The 16,067-nt window shown below is 38.5% G+C and overlaps 1 protein-coding gene across 1 annotated transcript; it reads left to right on the top strand.

Moving 5' to 3' along the window:
- Positions 1-13,410: 13,410 nt before the first annotated feature.
- On the top strand, positions 13,411-14,999 carry LOC119743240. The gene is made up of 3 exons (XM_038219645.1): positions 13,411-13,748; positions 14,418-14,605; positions 14,763-14,999. Exons 1-3 carry the CDS (start codon positions 13,709-13,711, stop codon positions 14,997-14,999), a joined length of 465 nt encoding a protein of 154 aa, XP_038075573.1. The 5' UTR covers positions 13,411-13,708.
- Positions 15,000-16,067: the final 1,068 nt, after the last annotated feature.

Raw genomic sequence — 16,067 nt, 5'->3', positions numbered from 1 at the left:
CTGACTAGTTTTCATACTCAGCAAAAATCACATCTGCTTAATGTAGGTCTCGCCTTATGTCAAAATTATTTGGAAAGTAAATTAGTGAATTATTTGGAAAGTGATGATAGTGAATTAGGAAATGCCAGTATTGTAGAATGTGTTTTGAAATAGAAATCTCTATCTGGGGTAAGTTGTTTTGAGTGAAAACTCGAAAGATCTGGTTCTGACACATTGCCACCGCAAAAAAAACACGGTATTGCCTGATATGGATTTCGAAACGACGTTTCTTGCAAAGCGAATTTTGTGGTAACATTTTTTTTTTTTTGGTCTGAGTTATATTAACGCATTTTTTTATGTGTGTTCTTTGCTACTTTAGGCTTTCCAAGAACCGATTGTATTCCAGTGTTTTCAAGCTTTTATCATAAAAAGGTAAGTGGCAGTAAACCGAAGAGGTTATGCAGTGAGTCTATGACCTGACAAAATCAAATAGAACCTTTAATTCGCTCTCCACAAAAACCAGTTGCTATCCTGTCGTAATTGTTTTAAGTTTTCCTAGAAATTACAACATTTCTCGGGTAACGTCTTTACATTGCGGCGATTCACGCTCGAATTACCCCCCCCCCCCCCCACACACACACACACACACACAAAACCCAATAACACGAAACGTAAATTTTCTCAAATTTGTTTTAATCTGAATTCTGATTTTAAAAAAAGCTAAAAAAAAAATAAAAGTAAAATAACTATTAAATATTCGATGACTGTATTGGAGCACTGACGCTTGTTTTAAATTCCTGCGATTCCCAACTTAGGACTTTTGCACCTCGTCGGTCGAAAAATGCGGGTTTTCGATTTTTAATTGTTTGTTAATTTGTCTTTGTTTAAATTTTGTATTCCTATTTTTGCTCATTTTTTTTAAGTGCACCCTACCAGTCCCACAACAAACTTTGATAAGGGAACCGGTAGACAACATTTTAACCAAACTTCCCAACGAATTCCCAAATAAAGAGTATAATATTTATATGTTAATTCTTCCCTGACTCACATAGATGACAATCAACAAAATTATGAAATGTGTTAATTTGTAAAAAGGGCTACACCGTTTCCATCTGCTATATCAAACTAAAATTTTGAATTGAAGTTAGTATTGCCATAACAATACCAGCAAAACAGTAAACTTCAATGTTTACCGATTTCTACAAAAGAAGATTGGATAAAATATATGGCGAATAAATAGGCCCTCCAGGGTCAACAAGGAAACCCCGACTTGCGCATTTACGTCAGTAAAACCATGACAACAGAAAGTCACATGGCATGTTTTGGCCAGTGGTAAACGGTTTAAACCACACCCTGTTTCACAGATCGATGCATGGAATACACGGGGGTTATCTGGGAACCTCGGATTATACATTAACCTTAGCAGTATGCTTGACAAAAAGTCGCATGACACGTTTTACCACCACATCCTGTAGGCTGTATCTACGATGAAAAAAATGTAGGCCTTTTTGTATGATTATAATTCTGAATGGGGGGAACATGCGAGACGTGGTCCTTGTTCTCCTCCCGCCCTACCCCACACCACAGTTACGCCATAGACGCAACATTACCATAACAATTCCATGCATTTTACTTTTCATGTTTTGTATTTCACTTCGCAATAAAGATATGAGAGCCAGTACTGTATATATGTACAAATCAAAAGCGTTTATAAACGTTAGTGACCGATATTTCTGAAGATACTCTTGCGTGGGTACAAAACTTTAAAAAGATTATCTTCAAATGTATCTTAACCGCTCCCTAAACAAAATTTAAATGTTTTTTGGGGGTATTTTTTTCTTCTCCAGTTTTTGAAAAGGGTGACTGTGCAGTTTTCTTCCCGGGAAATATTTTTAAAAATGGGTGTGTGCATGAAAAGCTCATTACATTTTGATCAGTTGAAACGTATACAGAGACAACAAACAGATGAATGACTTTCCATGTAATTTTTTTTTGCAATTTTGTATCCAAACAACTTGAAATCTAAGAATAATTTAGCAATGACATACAGGCTAAAATGTCAGGGGAACATTAGGCCTAATGAGCTTTCTATGTTGTTTTTTAATTTAATGTCTTCAAAAGTCAATAATTGGGTGAGATTGTTGTTTTTTTGTCCATGCAAACAGTGAAACACCCCCAAGGGGAGGGGGGGGGGGGATACGTTTTGATTTGACATGCAAACAATTTGCCTATACCCCCGTTTGCATGAATTAGATTGAAAAAACAAACCTCATCAAGATCGCCAATTTCAGCTGGATTTTTTTTTTTACGCCTTTTAGCTCACATTTAAAACAAATTTGCCTCACCTTAAAAGAGGCAACAATTAAAAAAAAAATCTTTTTACATCATGACTCCCCCGTCATGTCATGTCTCTTCCCTTAAAATTAGGCATCATTTGTTAGTTTGAGGTATCCATAGAACCTGTGATCTATAAGAATCTAAAGTTTGTTGCCAAAAGTGCATTTGGACACAACTCAAGCACACTGACTATCATCGCTTTAGTTTGGTTGAACAAGTCAAATTATAAACCAGCAGATAGTACACGCTTAGCGAAGTGAGCACACTAATGAGATGGGCCATCGCTTAACAGCGGCGGCCGACGCGGCCCGTCGCGGAAGCGGACCATTCCGCCACGGTGAGACAGCAGCTGGCTGGACCAGGCCAGCGAGTGTATCAAACCACACACACATTCGCGCCAGTGCCCTGGCCTACACGGCGTAATGGGGATTTTTTTTAATTGTTAGGCAAATTAGGACCGAGTTATGGGGACTTTCTGCTGTCAGCACAGCGTTTTCGGTCCCCACAAAAGCCTCGTACAGACGAGTGTATGTCCCCACAACTACGAAACAAGACTGTTTGCGTATTTATGGTGTAAATCGAGGACACACACACGCAACATCATCGATGAATTGAAGACAGGAACCAAATCCGAGACGACCTCAATTAGAAACTCATGTACAAAACCCAGGGGCGTAACTGGGGTGAAACATCTGGGGGGGGGGGGCACCTTGGGTGCACACATTTTTTCAAGGAGGCACTGAAAGTAGATGAACTGCGGCTTGCCTTTTTCGGTTTTTTTTTACTGACATGATAAAGGCCAACCTGCATGTATATCAAGGGTGGATCCAGAACACACCTTTTTTTTTTTGGGGGGGGGGTGGGCAAAAAAAAAAAAGTCTTCCAAAAAGTGGGCCCAAAACATTACCGCTCAGAAAGGCCCGAAATTTGTTTGGATTCTAGATGCTCTGTGGTGCGATCTGAGGCATTTTCTGACCACTTTAACATTTTTTTTTAAGGAACAGATGGGGGTGTGCAGTGCCTGCATTTATCGAGACGTCACTCAAAAAAAAAATGTTTTTTTTTTCTCGGGGGGGGGGGGGGCATGGCCTTAATGTAGGCCTACTTGGAGCAAGGCCAGTATAACAACCTCAAATAGCACACTCCCAAGAATGAATGCATAAATTAAATTTATGAACAGCTACAAAAATCAGCTTATAAACTTATGAATAACATACTCAAGGGGAAGAAATTTCTTGCGCATACCCGCTCAGTAGTATGGCATTCACTGTTGCTAACCATGCGTAATCATTGCGGACGTAGTTTGCCGATCAGTTTTGGCATGACAAAAGTGTAAATACATTGGCGTACAACTGCAAGTACCTAATAATACAGGTTGATACATCAGTTGCCTTTAGATATGAACAGCAGTCCAAGCGCTCATTTCGACAGCGCGGTGTATAATTTTGTTGTTCATTTCAAGATTTCAAAGGAGGGGGAGGCACGGGGGGGGGGGGGCACGGACATCCACGGGGGGGGGGGGGGGCACGTGCCCCCCGTGCTCCCCCGTACTTACGCCACTGACAAAACCAACGAGAGCTGTTGCAAAAAAGTATAAACAAAGGAAAAGGGAAAACGAAAAATAGAAACTCCTCGATTTGCACCATAAACAAACGTGCATGTGTGTATGGATGCATGTTCATGGTTGCTTGCTTAGCGGGCGCACTCATCAGGCCTGGCACCCGAGTTATAGAGGGGACGGACCGCTACGGTGACGGGGCAACTACTAGTCTCTTGACGGGGCTGGCGTACAAGGCGACCGCACTAGAGATTCAAATTAATACCAGCACAATAAGAACATAGACCAAGGACCCAAGTGTTTACTTCCTAAAAACAAATCACTCCTATGATGTCGGTCATCATGCAATGCACGTATTAAGGTAGGCCTACGTGAATTTCCATCTAGATCCACTACTTTGTGGTAATTATGCTCTGCATCAGTTGAAGGTCCACGTGGAAACTGCATGTAACAAGTAAAAAGCCTGTGTACTTTAGTTGTTTGAACTCTGATTTTTAAAACCTAAAAAAATTAAAAGTAAGATAACCATTAAATATTCGATGAGACTGTATTAGAGCACTGACGCAGTTTGTATGAAATTCCTGCGATTCTTGACTTATGACTCTCGCACCTCGTCGGTCGAAAAATGTGTGTTTTTCGATTTTTACTAGTTTGTTTATATATTTTTATTCATATTTTGGTTCATTTCTTTTAAGTGCACCCTACCAGCCCCACAACAAACTTTTATAACGGAACCAGTTGACAACATTTTAACCAAACTTCCCAACGAATTCCCAATGAAGAGTATAATATGTTAATTCTTGCCTGGCTCACATAATAGATGACAATCAACAAAATTATGAACTGTGTTAATTTGTAAAAAGTGCTACACCGTTTCCATCTGCAATATCAAACTAACATTTTAAATTGAAGTTAGCATTGCCATAACAATACCAGCAAAACAGTATACTTCAATGTTTACCGGTTTCTACAAAAGAAGATTGGATAAAATATGTGGCGAATAAATAGGCCCTCCAGGGTCAACAAGGAAACCACGACTTGCGCATTTACGTCAGTAAAACCATGACAACAGAAAGTCACATGGCATGTTTTGGCCAGTGGTAAACGGTTTAAACCACACCCAGGTTCACAGATCGATGCATGGAATACACGGAGGTTATCTGGGAACCCCGGATTATACATTAACCTTAGCAGTATGCTTGACAAAAGTCACATGACATGTTTTACCCAATAGAAGAATTTCAACCACATCCTGTTGGCTGTATCTGCGATGATCAAACACGGGGCCAGCTTAAAAAGCACGAATTATAGACACAATCATTATAATTCTGAATGGGGGCAAAAGGGGTGGGGTGGGGGTGTGGGGAACAGGCCTCAACTTGAGTATTTAGGGTGCGAGATGTGGTCCTTGTTCTCCTCCTGCCCCCACCCCACACCACAGTTACGTCGTAGACGCAATCATTACCATAACAATTCCGTGCATTATTTTTACCTTTCATGCTTTGTATTTCATTCGGAATAAAATTATGAGAGCCAGTACTGTATATAGATCTCGAGATCGTTTATAAACTTTCACAGTGGCTGCGATTTCTGAAGATGATCTTGCGTTGTCAAAAAAACTGTTTAAACTTTATCAACAAATTGATCCCATCCGTTACATAAACAAAATATAAAAGTTGTTTTTGTAGTTTTATTCTTCCCCGGTTTTTGTAAAGGGTGATTGTGCAGTTTTTTTCCCCGGGTAAATATTTTTAAAAGTGCGTGTGCGCATACCAGCTCATTACATTTTGATCAGTTGAAATGTATACATGAGAGACAACAAACAGATGGATCACTTTCCAGGTCATTTATCATCCATATTTGCAATGTTTTATCCAAACAACTTGAAATCTGAGAATATTGAACGACGAATGTTCTTCACCCGAGATGACAACATGATGCATTTTTTTTTTGGTATAATGAAGTTTTATCAAAGTATGTATCAACATGCTACGTTTGGCCTGTCTCGGTTTCTAACCGCCACCCGCACCGTGCCCCACCAAATAAAGTATCATGGGAATATCCCTGTAAGCTACCCGGGTCATTGCCTATGGATATCACTTTAATGGCTTGTTTTGATACATGCTAACTTTTCAACTTTAGAGTAATGACAATCACCAGAAAAATTGGGAATCTGTTTTTAAACAGTATTTAAACCTAAATAACCAATCCGTATTGCAGAACATTCCTTACAGTCAACACGCCAGGACCATACAACCTGTCACAAAACCTATATAAAGAGACAGTCAAACAAATTAAGAAAAACGTTTCATTTTAGACAGAGTCCATGTAAATGTTTTAACATTGTTCTGCAATTTTCACGTAATGTGAACTTATAGATTTAATTAATTCAAACTCAAATACTGGCTGAAAAAAAAATCACTAGCGATTGGTATGAAGAAATGCTACTTGGCGACAAAAACAAATAAAGTAAAGGGTGACCATAATGGAGATCAATGGACATCGATAAAAAAAACGAGACGCGAGCAGTGCTCACGCACTCTGTATTTTTTTGTGTTACGCGATACGTGCCAAGCTTGTCTAGGTTTTATAGATCCATTCCCGGCCGTTGTTGTATAGACCTAAGACGTAATGACGTAATGCCTTTGTTTACATATGCGCTTTCCTGATCCTATGGGAGTGGAGTCAGGGCGCCAGAAAAAGTGGGGTCCGTCTAGCACATGTAAACAAAGTATGACGTCATTACGTCTTATGCCTATTACAAAGCACTGCATCCGAATCGACCAATCACTCACTTAGTCCAGATTTGGGAATGAAATGACGTCACGATTTAGTAAAGTAGACTCTGAGTGGCTGACGCGCGTGGTCGCATAAAATCTGCGTGCTTAGATATCAGGCGTTCGACCGGACATGGGATCCGTGGAGAATGGGTGATATATCCAGACTAGCTTACATGACGAGCGGGAACACAAACCTTGCCCTCAAAAGTGCAGGGTCAGTATTGACTTTGCAGTTAGCATATCTTTCACGTGCCTATGGAGCCGGAATAAGATAAAACAAAGTTTAATGAGTGATGGTGAATTTTTGATATCCGCACCTATTTTGAGCAATCCTGTAATTTCCCGAATTGTTCCGCCTCCTCGCCCCTGAATCTCAGCTCCCTTTGACTATAAAAGAACGCCCCGCTTCGGATCACTAGAAGTTTCTATCTGGACTTTGTGCGTGGTGGTTTACAAAGTACGCAGTTCTGTCAGAGGGATCAGCGTGGACTAGCACTCGGCTACGAGAGCCTTCTGTCTGACGAGTATTCAAACTGAAACGGAACACATAATCTTATCATCTGCTTTATGTAGGTTTCGCATTTTGTCAAATTAATTTGAAGTTATTATTTTTATCCAATAGAGAATTATTTGGAGGATAATTTGGAAACTGCTATAGTATCGTTTTTAGAATGTGTTTTGAAATAGGAAATTTCATCTGAGATAAATTGTTTAAGCCAAAACTCAGAAGATCGTGTTCACGCCTAACGCAACAACGCTATCGCCTGATGGGGATTCCGACATTTCTTGCAAAGCGATTTTTGTGATATATGTTTTGTTTGGTCTTATAGTGATTAGTGTATTGTTTATGTTTTTGACCATTTTAGGCTTTCCAAGAACCAATGGGATTCCAGCTCAAGCATACACTGTTCTTTCGGCTGTGTACTATATGAACCTAGCTGTGTACTATATGAACAAGTTGTGTAATATTTTACACAAGTTGTGTAAACAACAGTTTACTTAACGGGTTGCTAGGTTCATATAGTACACAACCGTCTGATTTTTACACAACCGAAATAACAGTGTAATTTCAGACATTTGGCGCAAGTGTTCCAATTCCATCTCAAGCTTGAACAGGTAGGTAACTGTAAAACCAAGAGATTTTTCATGAGTCCTCGACATGGCAAAGTTGAATATTAACATTCTAAATAGTTTTCCTCATTATATCAGTTGTTCCCTTTTGTCATTGTTTTAAGTTTTCCTACAAATTAGCTGTACTATACTATTATACTTATTTTCTCGGGAAAAATCAATCAATACATGTACACAGATGACCAAAGTTACCCAAAATACATAAAAAGAAAGCTTTTGATACCAAAAAAAGAAAAAAAGGAAAACAAAATACCATTCAGCTCTGGAAGGATTATCCAAAAGAAAGATTGTTCCTTTCGAAGTGTTTTCCAAGCTGAATGGCATACGTGAACACAAACAGAAATAACCATAAAGCGAAGTCTTAATTGTAAAATGAAAAAGTTAAGTAAAATAAAAAAATATCGTAACGTTACATTAAGTTAAGAACAAAGTAGATAGTTGATAGAATTATTAATCGTACTAATGAATTATGAAAACTACAAACAAAACCAATTAAGTATATACAGGAAAGCTTTATAAGCAGTAAAACCAAGAACAATCAATCACTAGATAAAGTTAACAAACAATAAACAAAAATAAACAAAAACAGAATAGAAATACAGAAAAAAACGGAAAGCTGATATTTTCGTGTATTCAGCATTTAACGCTCGAATGGGAATCACCAAATAAGGAAAATACGAATCGGAACTATGTTGTCTTCAACCAAAATCTGTTTTCAAATAGTATCGAAGATAAACTGTGTTAGAAAGTAAAATAACCATTAATGTCCGCCGACTATAATGGAACACTGACGTAGTTTTTGGTTAATTGCATGGTGTAATTTTGCAGCATTGTGATGAAAATCTAAAGTCATGGACTGCAGCACCCGCTTCTGTATCTGATTCAAACCAGCCCACTGCCTCCTGAACCCCGTCGGCAGTGGCGTATCCAGTGGGGGCAGGGGGGGGGGGGGGCAAAGTGGTCCGGAGAAAAAAAACATGTCTTCATTTCGGCGCGTTTGCACCCCCCCCCCCCAACCCGACATCAAAAGCTGGATACGCTGCTGCCCGTCGGTCCATGTTGTGTATGTGTGCGTGTACAAACACTGCCTTGTGGGGCACCGGAACTATGTGAGGTACCCCACAAGGAATGCCCACCGACTTGCGGGGTACCGTTTTGGTACCCCACACGTTTTACTCAAAAACTAGGAATTTCCAAGGTGGGTTGATCAGTCGCAAATGGAAGAGTTTTAGAAAAGGGATATTAAGGAAATTAACTAGGCCTTTGGTTAAAATAAGAGCATTTTGACATAAGTGTGCGACGTTGCAAAATTTTAGTACACGAGAACAAAGGAAGTACCCCACTTCTTATATGCCTATGTAAGCGTGTGTGTGTAATCTTCCTTGGGATTTGTAAGCCTGAACCTAACAAGTTTCGGTGATAATATATATTTTCCAGCTTATACTATGTTGTTATATCTTGTTTGTTTGTTTGTTTGTTCTTGACCATTAGCGACGCTGGCATCTTTTCCAATGCCAGGGGCAAATGCAGGAATTTTAGCAAGGGGGGGGGGGGTCAACAGCAAATCAATGCTGAAATGAAGACATGTTTTTTGTCCGGACACTTTGCCTCCGTAAAATCAAAAGGTTTTGGTGGTGGTGGGCCGGGGGGGGGGGGGGGGCAGTGGGAGGGGTGTTCGTATCATACTTTAAATGGGGGCGCTGTTCAAATCAGACGATAATTAATACTATATTACAGAATATTGTACAAAATACCCCTCTAACCAAGCTAGCTCCATCCGTATTTTGTGCATAGGTCTACGTTATTACCAGTATCATTGCGTTTTGGTGACAGAGGGGGGGGGGGGGGGGGGGGTTCGCATTTTGTTTTTAAATGAAGTTTCTATGACAGACTCTTTTTGGGACAGAGCTGGGAGGGGGGTGTCAACGCCTGAATGCGTATTATTTCTATGTTCTTTACTTTGTTTCTTACTTCGCAATAAAAACGGTACAGTTGTTAAAGTCAAATATGCAAAACTATGTACTGTATGAGATTTCATCTTAATCTTCAACCCTTTTGGTAGCGAGCGTAGAATCAGTAGTAAAAAGTAGATGTAGTATGGTTTTTAATGATACATATTTCAAAAGATCCAAAATCGTTCATACTTAAAAATATTTAAACTTTCACAGTGGCAACAATTTCTGAAGCTGATCTTGCATTGGGCCTAACGTTTCAATTGAAATTTGATGGTGAATATATTTATTGAACGAAATAAAAGTTCAGCAATTTACATTTTAAGTTTTTTTTCGATTATAGATAAAGGTAAAGATGTTTTAATCGGGTCACTAAGACTATTCCAGAAGTTACTACCCCTATGAACAAGGCTAAATTAAAATTGCACAAACGAGCATCCAAATACGCCAGAGCTTTCAACTGTGTAAGTTTGGTCATTCAAATTTACCATTAAGCAGGCATTTGTGAAAGTAAGCAAATGAATTCCAAATAGGTTTATGTCATTCCGTTGTTTTTAGAATTAGATGGAGTGTCTTTGTTCCAATTTAGAAGTATTGATATAAAAACCTGTCTCCAACAAGATTCTGCCAATACTCTGATCACCGTGCACACTGTTAGCTTGAAGCGCCAGAAATATCAACATGGCAGCTAGCTCATGGGCGTTACCTGAGAATTTCAAATGTAGATGCACGACAAGGGATCGATGGCTAACAGACCTGCAGTAGACAGTGTTCTCATCATTCCAAAATAAAGAGAGACAAAAAGGGACTCTAAGATGATTACACATCTAAAAAAGTTAAAGAGATATAAACAAATATATATAACCAAGATCACAATTGAAAACAGAAGATCAAAAACCCAAAGATAATGAATTAAGAAAAAATAGGTTGAGGTGAACACGATAAAAAGAAGGGAAAACATCACCTAAGTTTACTGTTGCCTATATGTTTGTTTTTTTCATACATATATATGTTTAGTTATGCCCCCTTTTTTAAAACTTGTTTACATGTTTACTTCTCAAGAATAACGAGACAGATAGTAGACACTTTGAAAAAAAAATGAAACAGAAAAAGCAGCAATGATAAAAAGGTGCAAGAAATAAAAAGACTCGCGTCGTATGCCTTCGTTTTTTTTTAATTCTTTTGAATGCAAAAAGTGCCAAATAGAACGCACGGAAATGAAAAAGAAATCAAGAATCTCATGAAAAATAACCCTTGACCAAACCGACTGCTGTATTGAATTATCATTGAATGACATAACTTCAATTTAGGATAAGTTAAACATGAAAATGTCAGGTCTTTAAACGAATTTAAACGCCTGAAATCTAATACGAACCACGGGAATGACAGCAGGGCGCTACTCCGCTTCAAATTGGCCACTATCAAGATGAACTTCGAATGTTGTTTTTGCGAAATTTGCCGGGAAAACCTACACTACTACAGTGACCAGATATGCACATGTGTGTACGTGACTGCACGCAACTGTCATCTGTCATGGCCGCCAGCGAAATGCTCATGTACACTATACGCCATCTCAGTAACAAAACCCGCGTTTTATCCTCAACGTATACGCATCATGGAGTAAAACATTTCATTTTTTTCAGTGACAATGAAGAGAAAAAAAAAACATCAGTAATCCACGCAAAACCTCAAAGATCCGATTGGCAATATCTGGCTCTGTTCGTGTAGAAATTCACATCACATTCACATCACATCTGGAAATTTCCGGCCTTTATAAACATCGAAAAAACACTATTGACTTTGCGTATACGAAGCCAGAATATAATAAAACAAAAAGTAATGATTAACGGCAATGTTTTATAACTGCATCTATTTTGAGCAATCCTGTAATTTCCGCCCCCTGGACCACAGCTCCCTATGACTATAAAAGAGCGCGCTGCTTTATGAGGTTATATCTGGACTTTGTGCGTGGTGGTTTACGAACTATACGCAGTTCTTATCATCTGCTTTATGTAGGTTTCGCCTTTTGTCAAATTAATCTGAAAGTTATTATTATGCAATGGAAAAAAAAATTGAGGATAATTTGGAAACTATATTTCGTTCTAACACATGTGTTTTGAAATTGGAAATTTCAAATTTTAGCCAAAACTGAAAAGATCGTGTTTTGACACATCCCACCCCAACAACGCTATGGCCTGATGGGGATTTTGACGTTTCTCGCAAAGCGAATTTGGTGATATATGTTTTGTTTAGCATTAATTAGTAATGTAAATCTATTGTTTATGTCTTTTGGCTACTTTAGGCCTTCGAGAACCAATCGTCTTCCAGCTCAAGCTTTCATCTTGAACAGGTAAGTAACTGTAAAACCAAGAAATTACGCACGGATCCTTGATATGACAAAGTTGAATATTAACATTCTAAATCATTATATCAGTTGTTTCCCCAGAAATAGCTGTAAACTATAATACTATTCTAGTTTATTTCTCGGGAAACATCAACAAATTGATGTACACAGATGACCAAAGTAAAAAGAAATACATAAAAAGAAAGCTCTAGATACAAACAAAACAAAGACAAAATTTATCGTTCAGTTCCAGAAGGATTGCTCAAAAGAAACATTGTTCCTGTCGAGGGGTTCTCCAAGCTGAATGGCATACCTGAATACAAAAAAACCCCATTAAATAAAGCTTTCATTATAATAAAAAGAAAAAGCGAAATAAAGTTACAAAAATACGTTACATACGTTTAGAACAAAGTAGCTATAATATATAAGTGTGCGTTTATGAGAAGACCATGCAAAATCTTGAAAAATCGACAAGGTGGGGGGTCAGCGAATTAAGTTCAAATCTTGGCCATTTGATCCCCACTGAGACGATACCACTCGTTGGAGTAGCTCGATAAATAATCACACGGTGGCCGAGTACGGGGCACCGACAATTTTGAGCAAAAAAAGGTGACTTCCGGGGAGTAAATTTGTGTTTTTTCTGGTGTGAAGTTATAGCCCCGTTTATTCCCTTAAACTAAATCGTTTACTGTCGACCAACATATCAAAAGAAAGGGTTTAATCTCCTCTAAACGATGAAATATAAATCGTTGATATGCAAGCATTCACTGCGGAGATATAGGCGTAAGAAAAACACGTATCAGCTATATTACGAAATAAAGTCATTTACGCAGTAAACCATGACTTAATTAATGCAGGGCAGAGAGGCAACAAACTTGGAAGTAACATAGTTCAGATATCCGACTACAATAATAAAAAATAAAAAAACTGTCAGCTCTTCTTGTTTTTGTTTGCTCACGGTCAACAAAGTTGAAAAATTCCTAATTTTCATGACCAAACCTACATAGCCCCCTAGACAGTTCCGAGTGCAATTGGTTGCCCTTACTGTAATTGACATTTTGCAGGAATTGTTGTAAGAGCGTAACAAAATCTACATTTTGCAGACTTCACCTATTGGGTGGGTGGGTGAGTGGGCTACCTTTGGTGGTGCGCACTGATCCGGTAGGAGGGGAACGTCCTGTTGCCGCCCACCCAGTTAGCGCACGGTATCGAAAGAGGGCGCTCTCGCATTACATCACTGTCAAAATGGCTGCCATGGACATGCCGTCTGTGCGGCAGCAATGTGACTTTAGTAATTTTGACTATTGCAAAGCCATCGAATATGGTGTAAATCCCTCTTATCCGCGCGAACTAAATACAGTGCAACTTAATCGATGCACAAAAAACATACGGAGCCATTTGCAGAAGTGGAAAGTCGCTGCATATGATGTGAATGTCGAGTGAAAACTGATCCTGCGATGTGGTTTGTTCGACGTCGATGCATACACTGATAAGACAATATGTCCAGCGCATAGATACAAGTTAGGGTTGAGTTGGTCATCATCAAGGAAATGTTGTCATCCACTCCATAAAGGGAAAGGCAAACCATTCCGTGGTGTGAATAAAGCAACTAGCCGTGAGATCATAGATGTTTGATCGATGGGGTACCGTGATCACTGTTGGAACAGGTAAGAAGACAGAAATCAAACAAAAATACATTTCTGAAATGAATCAATCATGGTTATGGTCCATTTCTGATCAACTGACTTTGTTCCTGGGTAGGTTATATCAATTATATCCCTTATCATGCAGTTGACTTGTGACCAGTGAAATTTATTATTGTGTGAAAAATTAATACTGGTTGTCATGGTGGATATTTAGCCGGAGCTGGATTTTGATTTTTTTTTTTTATATAAAGAAAGTTGGAACTGCACTGAACATGCGCAGTTTGTGGAATTAAACAAATATTTCTTTTGCACTTACGTTTTTTTTTTTTTACTTTTATTCACGAGATGTGACTCATCAGACCATTTACAACTTAAAGAACAATTTCGGATTTGTTTCCCCTTTTATACAAATCCTCCAGAGCCAGCAACATCAGAAAAAGAAAAAGTAATAAGTGCAATTAAATACAGGCAATATAAAATAATAAAAGAAGATTTCTTATTTTTTATTTATTTATTTATTTTTTTTTGGAGGGGGGGGGGGAAATTTATGACATGGGTTTTTCTCAAGGCATCTATTGCTCAATATTGTTGGCTACATACGCCCCGCTTTATATCTTTTACTTTTAAAAAATATTAAGCCTGCTGCGGCCTTAACACTTTGTTAATTCTCACTGTTCATATGACTTTCAGGTATCTGTAGAGGTTGTCTATCTAAGCACAAACAAGCAGTTACGCACCAGACAGCGGAACAATTACCATCTAGCGATGTGCTCTCTAAGGAACAAGAAGAGCAGCAGTGTACAATCAGTGATTTCACATCGCTGGCTGGTGTACCATCTCTCCAACCCACCGACACAGAGTGCACTTCAGTTCATGAGGTAATGAGAGTGAACTAAGAATGGACCTTGACATATTGCATCTCATTTATCACAGATGAATTGTAAGCACTCTTCTTTGAGTACATAAATTTGTATTTCAACCCTGCTATATGTAGCACGCATCTCACTGTTTTTATTTTCTCATGATTATTTCTAGCATACATCTGAGTTCTCATCAACTGATGGAGATATTACACAGGGTGTAGGTGCACTTGACTCTTCTTGGGCTCCAACCCCCCGACCAAAGAATGTGGAGCTGCAATCCCTGCACACTTTCCTTACTCAGGGTGGAATGTCTGCTGTTGATGGGCAGCTTCGTTTGAAGAAGCATCTGACATGTCTGATAGCACCATCCGTTATTATAGAAGGAAGGCAAAGGAAGCCTTTGGTTTAGTTCTTCATTGTTTAGCACCGGGTCAAGAAGATGGGCTCATGAAGATTACCATCGGTGAAACAACTGCTGAATCATCACGAAGTGGTCAAGATTTTGATAGTAGTACCCGTTTTCATTTTTTTTTATTGCATCCTTTTCTACCAACATTTTTGCATTAGTGGTTCCATTTTTTCTTCATTTACGTATTTTGTGTTTAAACAAAGGGTTATCATGGTTTGTTATTGGAAGACAGTGACTGTTCTTGTTTTTTAATGTTAATTTAAGAAGGAAAACGATTTTCTTGATTTATATTCAATTGTTTTTTCGACTTTGATCGTTAGGTTGTTCCATGTGTCATTCTATTTTGATACTGTGTTGGTTCAGTTTTCTTCTTTCAACTTCCATCTAAGTTTAAAGTTCAATTTAGTTTTGTACAGTTGACTCTCGTTATAGCAAGGTCGGTGAGACCGCCCAAACTACCTCTTTAAACAGAAATGTTGCTTTGAAAGGACAGCGAAACAAAGAGACACAAAGAGAACTAGAGATTTGAGACCTCAGAATTTGCTCTTTATAAGCAGAAGTAGGACATCTTTATAAAAGTGCTCTTTATAACAAAAGTCGACTGTAGTACTACCATTTTACTTATTTGGTGGTGTGGATAACAGGTTTAAGGTTTGGGAAAAAGTTAATTTGGATCCTTTTTGATTATTGTTTTTTTTTTGAATGGTTTTCTTCAAATTTTGGTTGGTAAAATAAATCATTCTTTTTTTGTTGTCATTCTAAAAATGTGTTTGTCATTGTTTCTATTTATTCAAATTCCTCTCTACTTGTTCCTACCCTATCTAGGTCTATCTCATTTTTGACGGCGAGTACCCCAACATTTAGCGTTTTTCTCATTCAATTTATTATTTTCCAAGTTTATTAATTTTCCGGGTTACATTAACATGCCAAAAAATAACAGAATTGTCATCCAAGCCTCATCATTCCCACATTTGGTGCACGATATGTGGCAGGGTGTAACCCCCCCCCCCCCCCCATTGTGTCTTCATTGTGTTCTGGTAATCTCAGGAATTCTTTAGATGATTATTG

This window comes from Patiria miniata, unplaced genomic scaffold (assembly GCF_015706575.1).
Source record: "Patiria miniata isolate m_02_andy unplaced genomic scaffold, ASM1570657v1 HiC_scaffold_6, whole genome shotgun sequence".
Lineage (NCBI taxonomy): Eukaryota > Metazoa > Echinodermata > Asteroidea > Valvatida > Asterinidae > Patiria > Patiria miniata.
Note: the sequence above shows the minus strand (reverse complement) of the source record. Positions and strands in the feature narration are given on the sequence as shown.

What these genes read in the sequence shown, in the direction of transcription:
- LOC119743240 (XM_038219645.1), top strand. Translation starts at nt 13,709, where the DNA reads ATGTTTGATCGATGGGGTACCGTGATCACTGTTGGAACAG. An exon ending in CGTGATCACTGTTGGAACAG is followed by an intron (nt 13,749 to 14,417) that starts GTAAGAAGACAG and finishes TATGACTTTCAG; the next exon opens with GTATCTGTAGAGGTTGTCTA. An exon ending in AGTGCACTTCAGTTCATGAG is followed by an intron (nt 14,606 to 14,762) that starts GTAATGAGAGTG and finishes GATTATTTCTAG; the next exon opens with CATACATCTGAGTTCTCATC.